This window comes from Oryx dammah, unplaced genomic scaffold (genome assembly GCF_014754425.2).
Source record: "Oryx dammah isolate SB20612 unplaced genomic scaffold, SCBI_Odam_1.1 HiC_scaffold_21, whole genome shotgun sequence".
NCBI classification, from domain to species: Eukaryota; Metazoa; Chordata; class Mammalia; order Artiodactyla; family Bovidae; genus Oryx; species Oryx dammah.
Window position 1 is genome coordinate 10,196,695 of NW_024070205.1, and position 25,310 is coordinate 10,222,004.

Here is a 25,310-nt window from a genome sequence, read left to right on the forward strand (position 1 = left end):
TACGACCCCATGAATCGCAGCACACCAGGCCTCCCTGTCCATCACCAACTCCCAGAGTTCACTCAAACTCATGTCCATCAAGTTGGTGATGCCATCCAGCCATCTCATCCTCTGTCGTCCCCTTCTCCTCCTGCCCCCAATCCCTCCCAGCATCAGGGTCTTTTCCAATGAGTCAACGCTTTGCATGAGGTGGCCAAAGTATTGAAGTTTCAGCTTCAGCATCAGACCTTCCAATGAACACCCAAGACTGATCTCCTTTAGGTTCAATAAAGTGTATCAGGTTTTAGCATTCTAGGTAGCAACACTTTTTAATATTAAGTCCATTGTGAAATATCCCTAGTTTCAATTTCACTTTAATAATGAATACGTGTCTAGAAAAATGGTCCATGGATAGCTAGTGGGAAGCTGCTGTATAGCACAGGGAGCTCAGCTTGGTGCTCTGTGATGACCTAGAGGGGGGAGATGGGGAGCTGCCGGGTAGGCTCAAAACAGAGGAGATATATACATATATATTGCTGCTATATATATTCGTCCATGGGGTTGAAAAGAGTCAGACACAACTGAGTGAATGAACAACAACAAGTAGGAGATTCACATTGTTGTACAGCAGAAACAAACACAACATTGTAAAGCAATCCTACTCCAATTAAAATACATAAATAAACAATGTGAAAGTGAAAGTCGTTCAGTCCACTTCGACTCTTTCTGATCCCACGGACTCTGTCCAGGGAATTCTCTGGGCAAGAATACTGGAGTTGATAGCCATTTCCTTCTTCAGGGGCTCTTCTTGACCCAAGGTCAACCCCAGGTCTCCCTCATCCCAGGGAGATTCTTTACCAGGGAAGCCACTTGGAGTCTTTTCTTTTTTTCTTCAAATTTAGTTTCCCAAGAAGTAGCAGGGCTGAAATTTTCTGTTGTCCAAAAAGACTTACAAGGGCACGTGCGCTCTTGAGAGCAGGGAATATGTCTGCCTTTTATTTTTTTATTCCCCAGGGTCCATGACCGTGTGAGGCACATTCCTTTCAAAGTAAATTTGGTGCCTGGAAGCCAAAGAATGAGTTCAGTTAACTACTAACTTCAAGCGTGGGTGCACGGGAGACGGTTAAGCAACTGGGCCTGCTCGGACACAACACATCCCCAGGAAATTCCAATTTCACAAGGGCAGATTTCTGAAGAAATCTCTTTACCTGGAACAGAATGCTTTCTTGCGTTTTTCCAATGTCGAGATAGCACGAATTCATGAAACCTGGTCCAGTCTGCTCTACAGGCAGGGTTTGATATCGACAGACAGCTGCACTGGGCCAAGGAGGCCAAGTTCGTCCTCTGCCAGTATCAGACTTGGCTCTAGGGGAGCCCCTGTAGGCGGAAAGACTGATGACCGCTTCTTTGTCTCGGCTCTGCTTCTCCTATCCCCTCGCTCCCCTCCCAAGCCACTCGATCCAAGGGTCGCCTTTCGCCCGCCCGTCCGCCCATCCCCGAGTCTGAGGACTTCTGCCCACGGCATCCTTCCAAGGGGCGATAACCCAGCCGCACGACCTCCAACGTGGCCTTCCTGCTCCGCCACCCGGCAAAATGTGCCTCGCCCCGCCCCTCCGGACGCGCCCTGATTGGCTCCCGCAGGCGAGGGCGCCCGCTGATTGGCTTGCAGGGCACCGTGCGGTGACGCTGCGTTCACCTACCCGGCCTGGTAGCCGTGGGGACGCCTGCCAGGGCCGAGCGTGGGGACCAGGACCTCGCCTAACTCAGGCGGCGCGGCTTTGCGGCTCTCGGTTCACACCCAGGCTCCCCAGGCTGGGGAGACCGTCGCAGGAGCGCCGGGCCGAGGGGTAGGGGTTTTGGGGGGGTGGCGCCGGGCGGGCCTTGGGGCGCAAGCTGGGGGAGGGGTGTAGGGCTGGGAGGAGAGCGGGGGCGCCCGGCGGCTCCGGGTAGCCCGGGGACATGGCGCGGCCGGACGATGAGGAGGGGACCGCGGTGGCGAACGGACACCCGCCCGCGAACGGATACCTGCCGGTGCCGGGGGAGGCGCCGGCCGGAAAGGTGAGCGCGGAGACGCAGAACGGGCCCACGGCCGGCTGTCTGGCCTTGAGCGGGGTTTCTCGGGACAGCCCCAAGGCCACCGCCTCGGGAACCCCGGACGGGAAGACTCCGCTGGCCCCGGAGGAGGAGACCCAGGCCCGGCTGCTGCCCAAGGAGCCGGGCGAGGAGACCCCGGGGGGCGAGGGCACGCTGGTGGCCCGGATCGCGCTCTCCCCGAGGCGCTTTGTGGTGCTGCTGACTTTCAGCGCCTACTCCCTGGTGAACGCCTTCCAGTGGATCCAGTACAGCATCATCAGCAACGTCTTCGAGGGCTTCTACAGCGTCTCCTCGCTGCACATAGACTGGCTGTCCATGGTGTACATGCTGGCCTACGTGCCCCTCATCTTCCCGGCCACCTGGCTGCTGGATACCAGAGGCCTGCGGCTCACCGCCCTGCTGGGCTCCGGCCTCAACTGCCTGGGCGCCTGGATCAAGTGCGGCAGCGTGCGGCAGCATCTCTTCTGGGTCACCATGCTGGGCCAGTGCATGTGCTCCGTGGCCCAGGTGTTCATCCTCGGCTTGCCCTCCCACATCGCTTCAGTGTGGTTTGGGCCCAAGGAGGTGTCCACAGCTTGCGCCACCGCTGTGCTAGGGAATCAGGTAAGGACTGGGTGATAGGTGAAAATCGAATCCTGAAGGACCAGATAAAACGGTTTAGGCCGCGGGGTCTAGGAATATGGATGAACCCTTGGGAGGCATCCTATAAAGGAAGGAGAGGAGATGAGTAGTCACAAAATAGGAAGCAGTCTTGGATGAAAGAGGGGTTTTGGTTTATTTGTGGAAACAGAACTTTCAAAACCAGTTTTAAATGACTACCTTGTCATCTCTGAGAATTACCTATAAAGTAATTAATGGTATATGCCCATAAATGCATAACTCTTGTGAGTGTAGCAGTGAATGAGACTAAGGTAGGTTATTATTTTTGTCACCAGTGTATTCTTTGCAAAAGGAAGGTGCTGGATTCAGAGAAGTTTGTTCTTAGTTTGAGTGGTCAATGTGAACAACTTCTGTTTAATTTTATGTATTAGCAGTCAGTGGAGTGCCTGGTATATAGCAGACGTTTATAAACTATTGCCAAATGTTGATAGGACCTCACAGGATTACTGTGTCCAGTTACCAACTTTTAATGGTGAAAAAATGCAAGACAAATCACAGATCATGGAATCCATTGTAAAAAGGTGGCTTATTTTGCCCAGTCTCCATTAAGGTGTTTCCTAGATTTTACCAACACCATAGTTTCAGATGCCATTAGCATTCCAGTTGCATTATTAGGTAAAATATGTGTGTGTGTGTGTGTGCACATGTGTATGTGTGTTATTTGCAAAATGGTCCTTTTAATATAATTTAAATTTTGCATACGGAGTCCTATGATAGTTTATGTAAATTATATTGAGTGTTCAGCTTGAGAAGAATCAAGTTAAAAACTATAACAAAAACGTCACCTCTCTCTATTCATATATCACTACACGTAGCTCTGTAACCCACTCCAGTACTCTTGCCTGGAGAATCCCACTCCAGTACTCCAGTACTCTTGCCTGGAGGAGCCTGGCAGGCTACAGTCTGTAGGGTTGCACGGAGTCGGGCACGACTGAAGTGACTAAGCAGCAGTAGCAGCTATGCAACCAAAGAATGTTACTCTCTTCTGATCTGACACTTGCTTCAAGATCAGAGTAAAATCTATTAAAATCCATGTAAAGAGAAACTCTACATGTGGGCCTACTGCTTTTATTTATTTCCTTTAAAAGTAGAGAAGAAGGGATAGTTTGAAATATAGTTGTATATTCAAAATAATTTGTGACATATTTTAGTTGGTTGCTTCTGCATGTTTGGATAGGAACTGTTCTTTAAAATATTGTTCATTTACAAAATCATGTTCAAGATTAATACTTCATTGAGCATGATAGAAGTATCAACTCCTTACCTATGGATTATCTATTTCATGAATAGTAAATAGAAATGTTTTCTCATAGGTAGATTTCCCTCTGACACTTCGCTCTGGGCCTTCCTCCTACATTCTCCCTAAGTGTTCTCATCCTTTCTTGTCTCTAGTAGCCGTGCACTTGCTCACAACCCCCAGCTATGCGTCTTTAGCCTGTTTATAGAGTGATCATTCATAATAATATTCAATATTATTGAACATTAACAAAGCCTGGTACCATGCTAAGTACATTACACACACTGTATCATTTAATTTAATTTAATAAGATAGGAACTATTAGTCTTCTCCTTTTATGTATACAGAAGCAGAGACTTGAAGGGATAAAATTATTTTCCAGAAGCCACACACCTCATTAGTGGCGGCATTCACACTCAAGTCTGTCTGATTCCTGAATCCTGTTTTTTTCTATCCATCTACAGTACCAAGTCTCTAACCTGAGAGAAACCTGTTTTAAGAAAAAAGTTTTTTTTTTAATTTTTAATGTTCCAGCCAAATTGCACAGCTCATGGGATCATAGTTCCCCAACCAGAGATTGCCCCAGCAGTGAAAGCATGGAGTCATAACACTGGGCCAGCAGGGAATTCCCAAGAGAACCTTATTTATTTATTTGGTTAGTCTTAGCTCTGACATTTGGGATCTAGTTCCCTGACCAAGGATGGAACCTGCACCCTCTGTGTTGGAAGCTTGGAATCAACCACTGAACCACCAGGGACTTTGTAAAACATAGATCAGATCATGTCATAACTGTGCTTTGAATTCTCCAGTGATTTTCCATAGTAATTAAAATCTAAATTCTTTACTCTGACAGTACTTTACTAATATGTTTTTGGTTGCTTAAACAACACTAAGCTTGCATTTTGCATAAGGGCCTTTGCAAAAACATTCTTTCTGCCTGGAAGGTTCTTCCTCATAGGATCACATTGTTACAACCTTATTATCACTCTGCTCTCAGTTTAAATTCATTTTAAATATCATTCAGTGGCATTTCTTGAGGATCCCATTTAAAGTTGCCCAGTCAATCTATTATTAAAACCATTGTTCTTTAATCCTGTGTAGTGCTTATCAGTGTCTGATATGTTTATGAAAGTGTTAGTCGCTCAGTCACGTCCAACTCTTTGTGACTCTATGGACTGGAGCCCGCCAGGCTCCTCTGTCCATGGAATTCTCCAGGTGAGAATACTGAAGTGGGTTGCCATTTCCTTCTCCATGGTATCTTGCTGACCCAGGGATCAAACCCAGATTTCCCGCATTGCAGGCAGATTCTTTACCATCTGGGCCATAGTAATTGTTAATTATTGCTCATCTCCCATCCCCACCGTTAGATGCTCGATTTCATTAAGTAGGCACATAGTCTGAATGTACAGCATTTACTATCGTGCCTGGCACATTGTAGTTTCTCCATAAGAATTTATTCAATAAATTAAGAGCTTCAGACTCATATAGATACTGGTCAGCCAGATATTTCCACTTGACTCTCCCACATGACCCCACCAATCAAAATTTGCCTTGTCTTCTAGCTCATTGCTTTCCATTTCTATGGCCGCAGCTTAGCCTTGGCCACCTGCAGCTCTCGCCTAGAGCTTTGCTAACTGATTTTCCTATTTGCATTTCTTGCTTTCTTCCCTCTAATTCTCCACATGCATCCAGTGTGGTCTTTCTAATGTGCAAATCTGTCCTGGGCGCTCGCTCCGCCCGCCCCCCCCCCCCCCCCAGCGCCACCTGCGTTGTCTTCCATTGCCCTTAGGGGAAGAAAGTGAAACTCTCTTAAGGACAAAGTGAGACTTCCTGTTCTGCCTTCTGCCAGTTGCTCAGCATCACCTGTCTGCAGCCCCTGTTTCTCACATACACCCGCTTCCCTGCTCTGAGGGAAATTGTGCACTGCTTACAGTTTCTCAGGGCTTCCCTGGTGGCTGAGACAGCAAAGAATTTGCCTGCAGTGCAGGAGACCTGGGTTCCATCAGTTTCTCACAAGGTCATGCTCTCTCTTTCCTGTGTACATGATGTCCTTGACTGGGAACATTTCTTGTTCAATTGGCAAGCTCTAACTTCTTATCTGGATCCTTGCCCCTTCAGAAATGTTTCTGGAACCCCAAGTCTGTATAAGATGTTCCTCCAAAGTACTCTCTTAACTAAGGTGACCATATGTTCCAACTGGCCTAGAATCATTCAGATGTACACCTGTTGTGCAGCACATCTGCTCGTGGAGTCCCCTTCACTCCAACTAGTATTCTTGCTTGGATGATCAATTACACGATCCTCAGTCTTGACAGCCTCTCTTCATCACAGTACTGTACTTAGGACGCTCGTAATTACCCATTAAATTGTCTCTATCCAGCTTTTTATAGGGAGAAAGTGAAATATTTGGTAAATGTTACTATCTCTGCCTCAGGCTCCTTTTTGAAACCTATCTTGGGCCCTTCCTTTTCACGTCCAAAGAATCGGATCTCTCGCTCCGTTGAAGCTCCTTTAATATCTCGGTTTTATTTCTCTTGTGATTATCATCAGTTCAGTTCAGTCGCTTAGTCGTGTCCAACTCTGCGACCCCATGAATCGCAGGACGCCAGACCTCCCTGTCCATCACCAACTCCCGGAGTTCACTCAGACTCACGTCCATCAAGTCAGTGATGCCATCCAGCCATCTCATCCTCTGTTGTCCCCTTCTCCTCTTGCCCCCAATCCCTCCCAGCATCAGAGTCTTTTCCAGTGAGTAAACTCTTCTCATGAGGTGGCCAAAGTACTGGAGTTTCAGCTTTAGCATCATTCCTTCCAAAGAAATCCCAGGGCTGATCTCCTTCAGAATAGACTGGTTGGATCTCCTTGCAGTCCAAGGGACTCTCAAGAGTCTTCTCCAACTTCAAAAGCATCAATTCTTCGGCACTCAGCCTTCTTCACAGTCCAACTCTCACATCCATACATGACCACTGGAAAAACCATAGCCTTGACTAGACGGACCTTTGTTGGCAAAGTAACGTCTCTGCTTTTGAATATGCTGTCTAGGTGGGTCATAACTTTTCTTCCAAGGAGTAAGCATCTTTTAATTTCATGGCTGCAGTCACCATCTGCAGTGATTTGGGAGCCCCAAAAATAAAGTCTGACACTGTTTCCACTGTTTCCCGATCTATTTGCCATGAAGTGATGGGACCAGATGCCATGATCTTCGTTTTCTGAATGTTGAGCTTTAAGCCAACTTTTTCACTCTCCTCTTTCACTTTCATCAAGAGGCTTTTTAGTTCCTCTTCACTTTCTGCTATAAGGGTGGTATCATCTGCATATCTGAGGTTATTGATATTTCTCCCAGCAGTCTTGATTCCAGCTTGTATAGTCAGCGCAATTTTATTTTACTGAGGTGAAATTCACATAAAATTAATCATTTTAAGTGTACATGTCTGTGGCATTTAGTCCATTCACAATGTTGTACAACCATCGCCTCTAGTTCCCAAACATTTTCATCTGCCCTCAAAGAAGACCCAGTTCCACTAAGCAATCACGCTTAATTTCCCCTCTCTCTCTAGCCCCTGGCAACCACTAATCTGCTTTTTCCCTGTGGATTTCCCTAGTCTAGTATTTCATATAAATAAACGCATACAGTATGTGACCTTTTGTGTCTGGCTTCTTTTAGCATGTTTCCAAAGTTCGTCCATGCCACAGCATCTCTTGGCATTTCATTCTCTAAATAATATTTCATTGAATGATATACCACGTTTTGTTTATTCATTCATTCATGGACAGTTTGGTTGTTTCCACCTTTTGGCTATTGCAAATAGGACTGCTTTGGATATTCATGTGCAATATTCAATACCTGTTTTCAGTTTGGGGGTATATACCTAAGAGAGGAATTACTAGGTTATATAGTAATGCTATGTTTAACTTTTTAAGGAACAGCCAGATTGTTTTCCTTGCTAACTATGCTGTTTACAGTCTTACTAACATTGTAAAAGAGTTCCAGTTTCTTCACATCATAACGTTTGTTATTTTCTGTTTTTTTTTTAAAATTATAGCCACTCTAGTGGGTATAGTTTTGATTTGTGTTTCCCCAATAACTAATAATATCGAGCATTTTTTCATGTGCTTGTTGGGCACTTGTATATCTTTGGAGAAAAGTTTGTTCAGGTCCTTTGCCCATTTTTGAATTGGGGTGTTTGTCTTTTTTGTTGTTGGGTTGTAAGAGTTCTCTGTATGTTCTGCATAGTAGAGCCTTATCAAGTATATGCTTTACAAATATTTCTCCCGTTCTGTAGGCTGTCTTTTCTCAGCATTTTGTGTGTGCATGCATGTGTATTTCTATTCTCTTTTCTGGTTTAAGTAGCCAAAAGGTAAGGAGTGTATCTTACACAACTTTATAGCAGCATCATTTGAGTGATTGGAGCTTAGTAAATGTTTATTGAATAGGGAAGACGTTTGCCAGTGATTTTCCTTCAATAGTAGAATGGTAAAAACACATTAGAACGTGGTTCTTTAGAGCTTACGAAAGCACCCTACACATAGTAGTGGGTTTTTTTTTATGTTGTATTAATTACTTTTTTCTCTTATAATAGGAAGAATTAACAGAACTGTTTATTTTACAGCTTGGAACTGCAGTTGGCTTTTTGCTGCCACCGGTTTTAGTGCCCAACACACAGAATAACACACAACTGCTGGCTCGTAATATCAGCACCATGTTTTATGGAACATCAGCTGTCGCCACACTTTTATTTATTTTAACAGTAATTGGTAAGTGAGTTACTTTCCCTAAAGCTTAACTAGATAAGTGCATGACAAACATAGGAAAATAAAAATAACCGACCCTGAAAACTTGTACTGATGATACTCAAGTGCTGTTTGCCTATTGCATTCTCGCTGTTCACTTTCTTGATTAGATCATGAATGCTGCAACCCTAGGGATATGCTGTGGTCCATTACATCTGTCTTAATATTGTTCAGGGTTGGAAGACTAATTTCATCTCATTTATCTCCCTACTAATTTTTCTTTCCTGATAACTGTTGGTTTCACGCATATTACCTGCCTTCTCTTTGCATATCCATCTACACGTTCTGCATCTTAGACACTAACCTCTCCAGGAACAAGTTCTTGTCATGCTTTGCAATGATGCGAATAGGCCATCACCTTCCTTTGAATGATAAATCCTCCCAGGGCTCCCCAGTTTAACAATTAACTGGATCTGACAATGTTGGCCAGAGAATGATCCTGGGCAGCAGCCAGCCGTTCAGCAGAATTTCAAACTGTGGCAACTGTCTGCTTGTTAGGCCACTCCAGCAGAGCTCTGTTGCCACCACTCGTCCCCGAGTCCTCCCGTCCGGGCCTGTCTCTTGAAGCAGTCAGTCAGGATCAGCTGCAAGCAGCCATCATCAGTTTGGAAGACGGTTTGGGAAGGTCTGCTTTTTAAAGTTTGTTTTTCATGGGAAACAGTTTTGATTTCAGGGAAAAGAGTAGGTGAGGCTTACTGAAAGTAATACAGCTGCTACCATGGCTTTTGGGCACTCAGTATATCTTAAATGGATTTGAAGAAGAAAGGAACCGTAAAGTTGAAAGGCTGTCTTTTAATCATTAAAATTTATAGTTAAATTTCATTACAGCTGGAGTTTTAAATTTTATATATTAATTTTTACCATGGTTATAATAGTAATGAAAAATACAAGTTTTATGATCACCAGATTAAAAAATCCTCAGTTTTTAGAGAAAATTTGTGTTTTAATAGAGATCGCCTTTAGAGATGAACTGCTAGACCCAGGGAGAGGAAACTCAGCCCACATATTTAATTTCCCTTAAAATAATGAATGAAATATTCTCTTGGTAGCATTTAAAGTGTTCTGACATGTCTAGGCTACCTATGGCTGGCTTTCATGTTCCACTTAGGGAGTGGCATGGTTGCTCTGTGCTGACGACCGAAAAACACAAATTATGCATTGTAGTCTTCTGGCAGTCTAAGAAAAATTTAAAAGAAATCTATATTTTAAAAAAAACAAATACCTCTATCTACTTTTCTGGTATCCATATTTGATTTGCTAGATGAAATATGAAATATAGTTTATCTACATTTTGCATAAATGGGTCTTCCATTAGCATAGGAATTATTAAAATATAAAATCCTTTTTGCTTGCTATGTATCTTTGTGTAAATTCTGGTTTTCCTTTTTTATTGTCTTCAATTGCTTATCTCTTTGGAAGAAGTGAGAGTAATAGATTGTATATAAGATATCTCTAGATATAAAATCATATATATTACACATACGTATTTAAACATATATATGAGATGCTACAAACGCAAGATTTTTATTTGTCAAAGGAGTGGGACAAAAAATAATAATAGGTGTGACAATTGGCATATCACCCTGTGTTATTTAAGAAATTAAAAGAGAGCTATTCATGTATATAATTACTTATTTATATACTATGGCTTATGAATAGACAGTGGAAGTGGAAATGGGAAGGAAGAATGGAAAAAAAAATAGAATGGAAATGTAATAGGAAAAAAAAGCTCATTGTCAAGTTTTGTTTGGTGACCTGTAATCTTATGATACTAAACATAGTATATAAAAGCAAGATTATATACAGTTGCGTTATGCAAGTTTAGTTTAAAATTGTGACATTTAAATTTAAAATGTACCTGTTTTCCTTATTAGGAAATAATTCCTGTTGAGGAAAATCTGGATTACTTTAAAAACCTCAGTTCAGTTCAGTTCAGTTCAGTTGCTCAGTCGTGTCTGACTCTTTGCGACCCCATGAATCTCAGCACACCAGGCCTCCCTGTCCATCACCATCTCCCAGAGTTCACTCAGACTCAGCGTCCATCGAGTCAGTGATGCCATCCAGCCATCTCATCCTCTGTCGTCCCCTTCTCCTCCTGCCCCCAATCCCTCCCAGCATCAGTCTTTTCCAGTGAGTCAGCTCTTCTCATGAGGTGGCCAGAGTACTGGAGTTTCAGCTTCAGCATCATTCCTTCCAAAGAAATCCCAGGGCTGATCTCCTTCAGAATGGACTGGTTGGATCTCCTTGCAGTCCAAGGGACTCTCAAGAGTCTTCTCCAACACCACAGCTTAAAAACCTACTTTCTTAAAATTCCTCAGTTACTGAGGCAATCCTATTTCCTTCTAAATTCTACCCATAAATACTTTGGAAACCAACCAAATCTTATAAAATAATTTAGTTTTGCTGATGCTTTTCAGTAATGTGACATACACCAAATTGGTATTGAGCATTCTTCCAAAAATACTAACTTGAGGATTCATGCCATGTAATCCTATCACCCTTTGTAAGTGTAATCCATCTAGCATTTCTAAGAATTGATCCCAACCTTCCACTGAATTTCATACTAATACCCCATTTTTATTGGGAGAACACTATTATAGTCTCTAACATTTGATTTATATGCCCTAAATATGTTTAAAAACATACTACATGGTATATTTCATTTAATCTTCACAGCCCTATAAGGGCAGCACTATATTATCATTTCTATTTTATAGATGAGGAAACTGGGGCACAGAATTTAAGTAAATTTAACTTAACCTGTGGTCACAGTTAGTAAATGCTAAAGACAAAAATTTGAGCCTAGGCAGTCTAATTCCATTAATAAAATGTTACTTATGCAAACATATCATTTTAATTTTTACTTAGTCCAATTTTCTGTTTCAATTCAGATTCCTTTTGTGTAAGTGATAAAGCTGTTCTATTTGAAAGTTGTTCTTATGCAGATCGGTAAACTGTATCACTTAAGTATGTCAGTTAAAATCCTTATCATTCTGATTCACTGAAATGAAGAGATGACAGAAATCAAAAGTTAATGGCAGTCAAAATAGTTACTATTAAAGTTTTAAAAAATATAAAACATATATGCCTAATTTTACTTTTTATGCTTATATTCAAGATATTTATATATTGGTTGCTATTGTAAACTTCTAATAGATATATATTTTATATAGTCTATCAGAATTTCAAGTCCTGAGAAAAGTCCCTGATTTTATTTTTAAAAATTATTTACTTATTTATGGCATGTGGTATCCTGACCATTGCCCCCTGCAGTGGACGTGCCAAGTCCTAACCACTGGACTGCCAGGGAGTTCCCTGAAAATTCTTATTTTTTAAAATAAATATTCCTCAAAAGGACAGTGCTCAATAATTACAAAATTATTTTACATATTTTATATCATGTAATCCTCATACCAGCTTGTTGTTATTATCTCCATTTTATGGATGAGAAGTCTATCTTAGCGGAGAAGCAGGAATTGATATCTTCAGAGTCATATTGTAAGTTGAGGCAGAGCCAGGATTAAAACCTGTGTTTGTCTTATAATAAGTTAATATGTATAATGTCTGCTTGAATCACACAGGAACAAATAATGAAATCAAAAGATAATATTATAATCTGATTTCAAAAAATAGAAGTGGTCCTAAATACAGTAGATTTATTACTTACTCATCATAGGAGAAGTTTGAATGTGTTGCCTGAAAACCCTTTGGCTACTTTCCGTGCCTATTGCCAAGGGTGGAGAATAACAGTTTTATTAGTTAATTATTTTATTTGTACAACATTTTGGTGGGGAGAAAGTAGAAGTCTGTTTTTCAAAGGAGAAAGAAAAAAGAGCATTGCAGCATAAAAAGGGTGACAGATCAGTGGTTTTTTGATTCTTCTTTTTCTTCATAGACTGAAGCCTGACTTTACTATATTGCGTTGCTAGTGGATAAAGGCTTGATTTTGTCTAGGAGAGCAGCTAACTTCCTGAAACTAAGAGATAGCCCTTGTGTTGAGAAAACAAGTCTGATGGAATTATAGACTACCAGAACTTGTTTTCATTTTGCATTTGAGCTCAAATCTGAGCCATTTAGACTTATTCTACCACAGTAAATAAAACATCTTAGAGACTTAAGACTCACGGAACACCCATGACTACATCATAAGCATAGCTTTTACATTCTGAAATGTTAAACTGTGTGAGTTCTGTTTTACCACTATTAATAAAAAGAGATATCTCCTGTCTTAACTAGGATGCAAAGAGTCTTTCAGGAAAGGACAACAGACGTCCTCAACAGTGCAAGGAGCAGATAGGGTGGAAGGAAGAGGAGGGATTGCAACCACTTAAACGCTTTATGTCTACGAGTCCTCCAATGTAAAGATATTAAAAAGTAAATATTTATGAGTTAGGTCAACTCTTGAGTTAGTTGTAAGACCTATAATAATAGAAGTCTTTTAGCTTGATGTTTTCTTTGTATCATAATTAGTCCATGGTTTGATGAGCAAAGAACTGTAATTTTTTTAATTTTTTAGCAGCAGATAGAGAATTAAAATATTGTATACAGGTTTAAAAACAGTTTCTTTCTCTTGCAGTAATTTTCAAACCTGGCTGGGTGTTGAGTTTTGTGTTTAGTACAGATTCTAAGGTTCTGTTTTAGACGTCCTGATTTATTGAGCCTTACTTAGGTAGACTCTCAGAATCTGTATTTTTAAAAATTTCCACGTGATTACAGTCGATAGCCAGGTCCATCAGATCTAGCCCACTGTCAAACTGCAAAGCAGGCCTTCTTTGTTGGAAGAAAGAAATAGCCACTATTTAAAGAGAAAGAGGAAGTTCTAATATTTTAGAAAATATTACTTTATTCTCAATCCATCAGTGGCATCTAAGATGAAAAAGTTCTAGAGATCTTCTGTATAACATTATGCCTATAGTTAACAATACTTATTATACACTTAAAAGTTTGTTAAGAGGGCAGATTTCAAGTTCAATATTCTTGTATCAGTAAAAAAAATACCAGAGGCAAGTAACATTGGTGGAAATTGAGACATGATTATGTGAAAACTATATAACTATGTTGATGCCTGCCAACATCATTGAGTGCCAACATCAGAACATTTTAGATTCAGTGAAATACAGCATTTCCCATCTATTTTAATTTAAAATTTTGAGTCAATACCCAAACTAGATTTTAATTTCTGTTGTACCAGTCTTAGCAGACCAGCTCTTCTAGCAAAAAGTCTTGATTCCCAGCTAGCGAAACCCTCAGAAATCTCTCCTTTGCCATCTGTTGCAGGAAGTTGGTAGATCCTCCGTTGCTCAGCAAAAGGGCAGTCTCTAAATGTCTGGCTGAGAAGGTTGTGTGATATAACTCCATAGAAATGAGCAGTACTAGAACTTAAGATCTCAGAAACCATGTATCATACTTTTATGTCTCTCAGCTCTACCCCTGGATTTTCCATATGCAGCCAAGGTGGGTCAGCAAGCAGGACCTAGCTCTGCTCTGAATCCTCTTGGACCCTTTCAGTTCTAGAAATGATAAGCTTTGTATCAGGTTTCAGGAGAAAAGAGGTACTAACTCAAGCCAGTCCTCTGAAAGTTCAATAAGGTATTGGCTTACTCATATCTAACCTTATCTCTAATTACAAATTGAACCAAATTTAGAAATAGAATACTTAACATAGTAAAAATTAATCTTGCTTAACTAAAACTGGAATAATTCCTGGGCAAAGTTTAATGTAGTATTATTGATGATTTTGTAGTTCATTTATGTGAATTGGCCAAATCTCTGAGTTTTAGTCAGTCTCAGAGGGTTGAGATGATAATACCAAACTGTTCTTCACTTAGAAATTAGTGAAAATGAAAAGCCTTATCACAAAAGACTTTTACTACCTCTTTAAACTTAAACTAAATTTAGTCTGCTTACTAAGGAAGACACATATATTGAATTTCCTTTTCATGTATGTTGCCAGCATTCAAAGAAAAACCTCAATATCCACCAAGCCAAGCTCAAGCAGTTCTCCAAGACAGTCCACCTGGAGAGTACTCCTATGTGAAATCAATAAGGAACCTATTTAAAAACATTCCTTTTGTCCTTTTATTGATCAGTTATGGTAAGTTGTTTTCTTTTATTTTTGTTGATGTCTGTGTAAACCTTTGAGCATTACAGATTCTTTTCCTTTAGTGGTTTGAGTTTTAATTAATGAGATAATGAAATAGGTTTATTAACTCTATAATAATAGCATAGTCATAAACTTAAATTTTGAACTGAAAGCAAAAACTTCAGAATGAGCTTTTTAACATGTTTTTAAAACAACAAAAACAAGTTATAGCTATTAAACACAGAAGCACTTTCTTCTTTCATGATTTCTTCCAGGCTATTTTTAGGTCCTTAATGAATTACAGTTCTGACTGCCATAAGGAAAATGTCGTCAATAATTCGTATCTTTGACCTTATGCAAGCTGTCATCTAACTGGAGTATTCTATCAAAATCTCATCCTTCTAGATCTTTCAGCATAGCAGACAGATATTCCTCCTAACGCTGTAGCTTTGACTGTAGGCACCAACACATTTGTTCTAACTGTTTATTCTTTATTTCTTATATTAACACTGTTCGTTAGCCAGTACCCCCTATTTCTATCTTACTTGCCTTCAGATGTCACTGTGATTGTCTTTATATTTTCAGGTGTGGGGGGTGCACTAGAGGACAATTCACCCAGTAGCTGAGGAGGAAGCATTTGACAGAATACAGTCCCCATAGGTTAAAGACTCTTAGCCATCTGTGAGAAAAATAAACTTTCTGAACCTGACAAAGTTTATCTGCAAAAACCCTGTAGCAAACATCTTTCCAAAGACAGAAGCTCAGAAGCATTACCCTTGAGAATCAATAAGAAGTATCCCTTAGAACAAGGATGCTTATTGTCACCGCTTCTGCTCAGCATCCAACTGAAAGTCCTGGCAGGTCCAGTAATGCAGGAAAAATTAAAAGTACATGAATTGGAACGAAAAAAGATGCTTTATTCACAGATAACATGACTATGTATACCAGAGGTCAGCAGACTGTCTTATGAGCCAAATTTGGCCATTGCCTATTTTTATAAATAACATTTTATTTACTTACATTTTTCTACTGTGGCTGCATTTGAACTACGAGAGCAGCACCAAGTAGCCGCCTCAGAGACTTTACGGCCTGCAAAGCTAAAAGCATTTACTATCTGTCCTGTTACAGAAAATGTTTGCTAACCCATGGTCTACAAACGAGTGCAAGAGAACATACATTCTCTGTTAGAATTAACAATATTAAATACCTAACAATGTGAAAATATCAAATGCATTCCTATAAAAAGATGACTTTTTATAACAGTGGCCAGAAGTATAAGATGCCTGGGGATATATCTACTCAAAAGAACTTCATGGAAATCAACTACGCCAGTGCTAGCGCTCAGTCACTCAGTCGTGTCCGACTCTGTGACCCCATGGACTGTAGTCTGCCAGGCTCCTCCGTCCATAGGCAAGAATCCTGGAGTGGGTTGCCATGCTCTCCTCCAGAGGATCTTCCCAACCCAGGGATCGAACCTGAGTTTCCTGCGTTTCCTGCATTGGGAGGTGGGTTGTTTACCAGTGAGCCACCTGGGAAGCCCCCAAATCAGCTATACTTAAAAGAAGAACTTTATAAATTACAAAACAAAGATGTAAGAGAAGGACTAAATTAAGTGGAGGGATATACCATGTTTATGGAGGACTCAACATTGTAATAATGCCAGTTAACCTTACAGGACCACTGTGTTAACAAATGCCAGTTGTAGATTTGGGTTGATGGAAAGGTCAGACACATACAGAGGCTCTGGAAACTGAACAGAGTTTACTTGTTGAAGGAGTTAGCAAGAATGAGTTGGGAAACACTGTAGAGAGTTCAAATATTCCCAAGAACAGTTGGAGAAGCTTGTTGACTTGATGTTCATCGCCAAAGGGGTCATGATGTCCAAATGAGTAAGGGTCATATCCCACCTTTTAGAAGCATACTTGTCTGCTCCACCCATGCCTAGGATTATGTAGAAGAGATGGGGGCAGACTTGCACAGAGGATAGTTTGGCTAGGCACCACACTCCTAGGACAGGCTTTCAGCGGCCAAAACTCAAGAAACCAAAAAGACTGAGAAACTTTTTTTTTTTTGGCGTTAGTGCTCTTTGGAGAAGCTTACCATCACTTATATCCCAACTGTAGCTACTTGCTGTCTGAAACTCAGACAAGTGTCTCACTCTAGATTCAGGTAGCAATACTCGTTGCTATTGTAATTCTTCATCCAGACTCTGGCTGTCCTCGCTGAGTCTGGAGGAGGAGTGAGACCACCACAGGGTACAGTGCGGTAGAGTACACTCAAGCCTCCGCACAGGCCTCTTTTGCTTTCCTTGGCCTCCTCAGCCTAACCTGACTGGGTCTCTGTGCATTCCTAAACTCAATGGGAAGTGGGTAACAAAGGCTCGCTACCCAGGGGTTTCTGATAAGATCTCTGGACATAGCCTCATCTAGCAATCTCCAACTTAAAACAGGGTTTGTTATGGAACTTGGCTAATTGTAAGATTCCGGTGAAAGAAGTAAGGGCCAAGAGCAACAAAGATAGTTTTGATAAAGATTAAGGTGAGGAACTAATTCTCAGACATCAAGGTTTCTAGAGCTGTGGTTATGAGATGCCATGTATTAGTAAGGGATAGACTGTTCGTTAGACAGTCAGTCGCAAAGAGTTGGACACGACTGAGTGACTGAATTGAACTGAGACAGATCACGGGAACACAATAGAGAACCCAGGGGCCTACCCCTGTGTATCAGTTGGCATAGGCCAGGTTAGCAATGAAACCCCACCAAAAAAAATCTTAATGGCCTACCACAGCAAATGGCACAGCCTGCCGATGCCGCATGTCCACTGTGAACAGACAGCAAATGACTCAGAGATCCAGGCTGATCTTAAAACATGCTTCCATGATTACTAAGAAAAGGAGAACTAGCACTTTTGTTCGCTTTTATAGTCATATGTCCATGCCACAAAGTGTCCATGCCTGCAAGAGGAAAAACTAGAATATTTGCAAACAACAGAAGATCCCCTGGAGAAGAAAACGGCAATCCACTCCAGTATTCTTGGCTGGGAAATCCCATGGACAGAGGAGCCTGGCAAGCTATAGTCTGTGGGCTATAGGCTATAGTCATGGGGTCACAAAAGAGTCAGACACAACTTAGCAACTGAACAACAACAACATGATGACTAGAACATTATGCATATATGAAAACTTGATATTTGTAGAAGAGAAACTACATAGTAAATTGTCCTGGGACAATCGATTATCCATAGAGGAGAAATAATGTGAAGTTAGAACATGAATTGTGGATTAAAGACCAAAGGGTAAAAATCAGAACTTTAATGTTTTTTTCAGTTTTTATATTTTTTGGCTGTGAGGGCTGGCAGGTGGGATCTTAGTTTCCTAAACCAGTTTCCAAACCTACTCCTGCAGTCAAAGTGCAGAGTCTTAAACCCAGGGAAGTCACCAGAACTTTCATGTTTTAGAGGCAAATATAGGAAACCATCGTTAGTATTCTTAAAAGAATTTTCTGATGAAAAAAAAAAAAAAGCCCTAAATTAAAAAACTGATAAATATGATTAAATTAAACTAACGATATTTTGTAGAAAGACACGACATGAACCATGAGAAAATGTCTGCGATGCATGTAACCAACAAAGGCTTTGCACCTATAATATAAAATTGACTCCTGCTAACTACTAAGAAAAGAGCAAACTATCCAGGAAAATCAGGCATTTATATGTTTTTGGGTGTATGTTGCTCATATATGATGCTCAGCCTTACTAGGAATCAAGGAAATGCAAATCAAAACCAGAGTGAGATACAATATCACACACATTTAAATTGGCAAAAAAAAATGTTTTTAAAACTCATGAAGACAAATTTATCAAGAACGTAAAGGAACTCTGTTGGTAGTATAAACTGGTACAACCATTTTGAAGAGCAATTGGGCTATATCCAGAAAGTAGTAGTTTTACTTCTAGAGTTTTGCTTAGAGAAACCCTTATATACATAAGAACAAAAGCAATATTTATTGCAATATCGTTTTAAATAGTGAAAAACTGGAAAAAGCCTTAAAGTATCTATTGACTTAGGACAAGAGATAGTTAAATTGAAGTATATTGGCATGGTGGACTATTAGAAACTAGAGAAAACTGATGAGGTAGAACTAAAAGTATCCATGGATAAACCTCAAAACCATGATACTGAGTGATATGAGCAGATTGCAGATGGATACAATGCCATATTATTCATATAAAATTTAGATACAGGCAGAATAATTCTGTTGTTTATTGATACACATATGTTGTAATATCTGCAGTGATAAATATGAAGGTCAGGGTAGGGATTACCTCTGGGGAAGAATAGGATTAAGGAAGATCTGAAAAAATGAATCTGAAGCAAAGATATCAAAATGTTAATGTTTATAAGAGAGTGATGAGTAAGGGTATTTGTTATAGTCTCTATTATTTTGTACGCTTGAACTATTTAATAATAGAAAAATATAAGCTTAAATTTCAGCTAGGTTAAGAGACTTAGACTTAAAGTGATACAACATATATGAAGAAACTCCATTATTCAAACCTAGTCATATGCTTCCTGATAACCATCTGTTTTTAACTTTCTCTTCTAAAGTATTCTTTAATTGACATTATCTTCCTAATTTCCTTGTGCATCTTTGATGCAGGGGCCAGATGGCTGCAACAGGGGTTCTGTCTTAATGCTTTAGCATTCATTAACTTGCCTAGGTGCTCAGGAAGCAATCAGTTGCTTGATTGCTGTTACACAGTGTTATGCATGGGACTGTGATTTCTGGCCCGTACGTCTGAATCTAAATAATAGTAAATGATGTAATGACAGAATTCTACAATCGTCATCTCTCCTAAGTTTAGGTGTTAACATTGATCAGTTTACATCTTGAAAGGGAACAGCGAGAGGTCTCAATTTTTTCTGTCAACTAAGAAGACATTGTATTTTCACAATTGTCACAGAGTGCCCCATATCACTTTATAAACTAGTACGTGGCACATTGATAGTTTTCTCTTTATTATTGTAGGTATCATGACTGGAGCGTTTTATTCAGTCTCAACATTATTAAACCAAATGATACTGACACATTATGAGGTGAGCTTCTGCCAGTACTGTGTTCCATGACTGACCGAGAACTTTTCTTCAGCAATATAATTCCTGTGAACATGATCATAAGACTAAAGATGTATGACCTTGTTGCTATAAAAGATTTTATACTTGTTTCAGTTAAGTTTAATTCAATTTATAAAGCAAGATAGAAAGCAGAAGTCATTATTGTTTTGACAATACCTCTGTCTTTTTCTTTATTCTTTTTTAAAGGGATAGTGTGACTGGTTATATGAGACAAGACCAAAAAAATGTAAAAGAAACCATCACAAATATAAAGAAGTAAATATCCAGCCCTGATCTCTCTTTCCTTTTGAAAAGAGAAAGCAGTTATATGTAAAAGCTATCAGATTAACTTTCTTTTCAGACACCTATGAATTACTTAAGAATTCTAACAAAAATCATTGTTCTTCTAACCATGGAGGATCAAGAAAAATTCCCTTTTTGATTTCTCCCATATGTCAGGTTTTGTGTTTTTTTTTTTTTCTTTAATGTAGAATGTCCATTCACCCTAATACATGTACTGAATTCTTCATGTTCTATTGTATGCTTAATTGTATCTGCTTATTTCCATTGACATGAGAAGGCATGGGGATGTGAAGGATCTTTTTGAATTTGAGGTGTCTGATCAACTTCTTTTGAAAAAAATTTTAAGGGAGAAGAAGTGAATGCTGGAAGGATTGGGCTAACACTAGTATTAGCTGGAATGGTGGGATCTATTCTTTGTGGCTTATGGCTGGATTATACCAAAACATACAAGTAAGTGAAGCAGGCAAATGTATGGTGTACAACCTAAGGTGTTTTGGTCTTAAAGGAACCTTTACTTTTCATTCTAAGAAACTTAAAAAGTGTTATTTTTACTAAAAGACTTGCACTCTAGACACTCTTAGGTTCCCTTCCCTTCTGAGTGCTTCAGTGCTCTCTCTCTCTCTCTCTTATCTCATTGGCCACGTTTCTTCCAGCTTGAGAACATGGATACCTTATGAACTCTCCTCTCCTCTAATAGTGCTCGAGGTATACTGCCCCAGAATAGACCAGTTCTATTCTAAAAGGAGCCCTTCCTGAGAAACATTTGACTTTTGATAGAGACTTTTATATTGCTGTTTTCTCATGTTGTGAACTTAGAAACAAATAAGAAGGTTTTTCCTATCAAAAAATTATTGGTGAGCATAAGGCATTTTAATAAAAAGTTTTTGGCTAAAATGCCCTAAAACTGTAATAACGCTTGACTATAATACTGTAATAGATAATATGAAGATTCTATATTAATTGTGTATCTATATGGAACCAGAAAAATGCTAATACAAAAGAAAAAGTGAATAATACCAACTGGGAGACTGAGAAAGGGGCTTTCCGAGGCAGCATCTTTTGCACTGGGCCTTAAAAGAACAGCTACATCAAAAAAAAAAAAGTAGAAGAAGAATAGCTGCATTTCTTAATAGACAGAAATTTCTCATGTGTTTGGGGAAAACGAATGAATGGAACTGTGAATGAATGAAGAAATGGAACTGTGTCCTCTATACCTTTCAAGACCTAAGATATACTTGATATATCTGATATGTTTGATATTTGATATCATTATCTAAGCCCTTTCAAAGTACCTCTGATCTTAAAATGCTCCAAATAATTCTCACATGATTTAAAACAGCACTTACTGGGGCTTTATTGTAATGTAATGGTAGCTTAGAATGAAACCCATTAAATTTGTAGATGAAGAGAGTATGTGTAAAGGATTTATATTTATCAATAGTCTTTGGTCTGTTTTATAATTAGGAAACGGATTGGCATACAGATGTTCTTTGTTGCCCTGGCTCTCTTTTCAGGGTAACTGCCGTTCATTCCCCAAACTCTTATCATTTGCATCACTCTTAGCTAAGAATCGTGGGAAGCAATATTTGATCCCTGTCCCTAGGACCTTTGCAGTCTAATTGGGAAAAATTAAGGTGTTCATGCATGTAAAGTTCAATAATCATATAACAGACTAAAATAGATGTCAAGTGTCAATCATGTACATAGAAAATGATTAGGGAGTTTGAAAAAAAAGGAGAATCTTGTAAGCTGCAGTGGTTAGGAAGTATTATGGAAGAGGCAGAATTTGATCTGAATCTTGAAATACAGATAGGGAACTGTCCGTATCCCATTTGGTGCCATAAAAATGATTTTTATCCTTATGGGTATTCCTTTGTCTGAGCATTGGACTTCTGTTGTCAGCTGCAAACTGAAACTTTTGAAACTTCAATTTAGTCTTTCAAGTCCATGCCTGGTGGAACCATTTGCCATAGATAAGAAAGGGTAAGTCTTGAAATCTGAAGAATTTATTACCGTATGGACAGAGCAGAATTAGCCACATGATTTTTATGTGCCTAAGAAAATCTGACAGAACACTAACAATTCTGTTGTTTTTGTTTTAGACATACTACTCTGACTGTTTACATTCTGTCTTTTGTTGGAATGGTTATCTTTACTTTCACACTGAACCTTGGACACATTATCATCGTGTTTGTCACTGGAGGGTTGCTTGGGTAAGCATCACACGTGTTTAAAGGAATGATAGTGTGCTGTTAGAATTCTGAAGTATTACTGCTGTGGCTTTCATTTTTTAGAGTTCATCCAAAAGTCCTTTAATATTTTAAACTTTAAAAAAGATCCCTCTTGTGCACATAAATGTATAATTCAAAATTATTTTTTGCGATGCTGTAGGTGAAAAATGGATGAGCCCTGCTTAACCTGAAGTCTCTTTACTTGGCTGGAAAGACAGCTGACTTAGAAAACTAGGAGTATATTTTTCTCTGGGAAAAAGTTAGAAATTGTTTTGCTTCCTAGTTCATGGTTTTGCTTCCAAGTTCTCCTGTCCTTGGGTTAATTGATGAATCATAATAGTGCCTTCCTTTCACACACCAACCTCAAAGCTTTCACTTATTTGATAATTATAGCAAGTCTGAGAAGTAAAGCAGTTGCATCGACAGGTGATATTGTCCTTCCAGTGATTTCTTCTGTGATTCTGAATTTATTTCCTGTAGTTTCTTCATGACTGGTTACCTCCCATTGGGCTTCGAATTTGCTGTTGAAATCACTTACCCTGAGTCTGAAGGGACGTCGTCCGGTCTTCTTAATGCCGCCGCACAGGTGAACCTCTGATTTCTCTTAAATCTGAGACCGTTAGTTTAACAAATATTCTAATGAATCATGAATTTGGCTGTAGCTTTTGTTTTTAAAAATTCCACTTTTCAATGCATGTTTCTAGAAGCCAAATCATATGAATAAAATAGTTAAGAAGAGTTCTGGGGGAAATACTGTATTTGTTTTTAAAAGCAATTGTAATAAAATATTTCTCTTACTTTATTTTAGATATTTGGAATCTTATTCACATTGGCTCAAGGAAAGCTTATATTAGCATATGGTCCTAGAACAGGGAACATTTTCCTCTGTGTCTGGATGTTTGTAGGCATCATTTTAACAGGTAAAGGAGGGTGTATGCCTGCCGGAAGTACTCGTGCCACACTGTCTTTGTATATTTAATTTTCATTTCTGTTGCTTCTCAAGGCTTGGCAGAACTCAAGAAAAAAATAAAAGGCAGGATATTGTTTGCCTTCAGGAATATGAATCTGTGGATTCATTTTTGAGGTTTCAAATTCAATACAGTTACCATGCTTGGAAAACAAAACCGTTGTTAACAAGTGTTAGTAAAGACTTGGAATGACAGAACTGGCCGCAGGTTCAGATTTTGCTGCTCGTTAGCTGTGTGATTTTAGACAAGTTACTCAACCTCTCTCATTCTCCTTTTCTCATTTATATTAACAGGATATTAAAAGCCTGCTTTTAGGGCTTGCTATGAGGACTAACTGAGATGGTTGATGAGAAGCTCCTGGCAGGGCCTGACACCTATGGCCTGTCTGATCACGCAGGCTGCTATTGCAGCCCAGTCTCCCTGGGCTCAGCCCCACCTCCCCACATGTGCTCCCCCTGGGGTCCACCCCTGGTTGGGGAACTAAGATTTGACAAGCCAAGGGGCGTGGCCCAAAGAAACAGAAGCAAGATTAATATCCAGTAGTGCTTCCAGGCCCGTGTTGGCCTCTACTGTTATTTTACGTTGTTAGTTTCTTTCTGCATTCCTTGTCTACATGAGAGACAGAAGCCATGGAGACTCAGAGAGGGATTTTTTTTTTTTTTTTTTGATCTGCTATAACTTTTGGGGGCTTCTCTGGTGGCTCAGAGGTTAAAGCGTCTGCCTGCAATTCGGGAGACCTGGGTTCGATCCCTGGGTTGGGAAGATCCCCTGGAGAAGGAAATGGCAACCCGCTCTAGTATTCTTGCCTGGAGAATCCCATGGACAGAGGAGCCTGGTGGGCTACAGTCCACGGGCTCGAAAAGAATCAGACATGAGTGAGCGACTTCACTCACTCACTCTGCTATAACTTAATTCAAGGATAGAATCTAACAGAAAGATGTGAATCAAGGCTTTTTTTTATATTTGTTGAACACCTGGTCATCCTTTTTGAAATCCCCAGAATGAGCTCTTAGCAGTGATAAGCACTTACTTTGGGAATATACAGCCACTTAAGGTCACTGTCATTTATTCATTACACTCAGAGGGACTGAGTGCGCTGCTTCCTCAAAGGAAAAATCCTGCCAAGGAAGCATTTCCCCCCATTCTTTTCAGTTAGTGAAACGAAACACATAAAACTGAATGTTTTGTGACTGAACGTATGTAATGTAGTACATAAACGGCCTTAACTACTGATCTGTCATAAGTAATTCCATATTGCTTCTCAGTTTCCAGGAGAGTAACACAGAGGCATCCAATAGAGTGTTACTGTTGCACCAGAAAAGGGAACGGTTTTGTGTTCTCTAATCACTTTATCTTATAGTAAGATTCATAAATGTTAATTCAAACAGGTCAAGTACAGAAAGTTAAGTATAAAAAATAGATCTTTAAAATCAGTTTTACATTGACAGTTTTATCATTTAAAAATGCTAATTAATGTCTCTCATGTGTTGAGTGTTTTACTAGAGAGAGTATGATGGATTTGTATCCAGTAGTCATTTGTACAGACAGAGGAAAGAGGGCTGAGAGATTGCTGAGGTGTGCTGAAGGTGATACCTTTTCTTTTTTACATTTTTTTTTCTGAGATTTGTTGGCAGGTCTTATTTTAACAGAGGAATTACCATTTACATGCAGTGCATTCTGCTTTTCTAGTGTTGATTGTTCTCTGTGAAGCAGTATGCATACATATCCACTCCTTAGCCCATTTATGCACATTGAAAAAAAATGTTTCTAAACACGTCATAGTGTTTCTCAATCCTTTGGTTAATATTAATAGTAGAGAGTTTACCCCTGTAAATATTAATGGTAGAGAGTT

General features: G+C 39.7%; 1 protein-coding gene across 1 annotated transcript in view; it reads left to right on the forward strand.

Moving 5' to 3' along the window:
* The first annotated feature begins 784 nt into the window (after positions 1 to 784).
* Positions 785 to 25,310, forward strand: part of FLVCR1 (FLVCR heme transporter 1) — a 30,162-nt gene continuing 5,636 nt past the window's right edge. The window contains exons 1-8 of the mRNA XM_040263146.1: positions 785 to 2,676; positions 8,581 to 8,725; positions 14,715 to 14,855; positions 19,871 to 19,938; positions 20,606 to 20,709; positions 22,362 to 22,472; positions 22,971 to 23,076; positions 23,299 to 23,410. Coding sequence (XP_040119080.1) covers positions 1,939 to 2,676; positions 8,581 to 8,725; positions 14,715 to 14,855; positions 19,871 to 19,938; positions 20,606 to 20,709; positions 22,362 to 22,472; positions 22,971 to 23,076; positions 23,299 to 23,410 — 1,525 coding nt within the window. The 5' untranslated portion in view covers positions 785 to 1,938. The remainder of the gene's footprint in view (positions 2,677 to 8,580; positions 8,726 to 14,714; positions 14,856 to 19,870; positions 19,939 to 20,605; positions 20,710 to 22,361; positions 22,473 to 22,970; positions 23,077 to 23,298; positions 23,411 to 25,310) is intronic.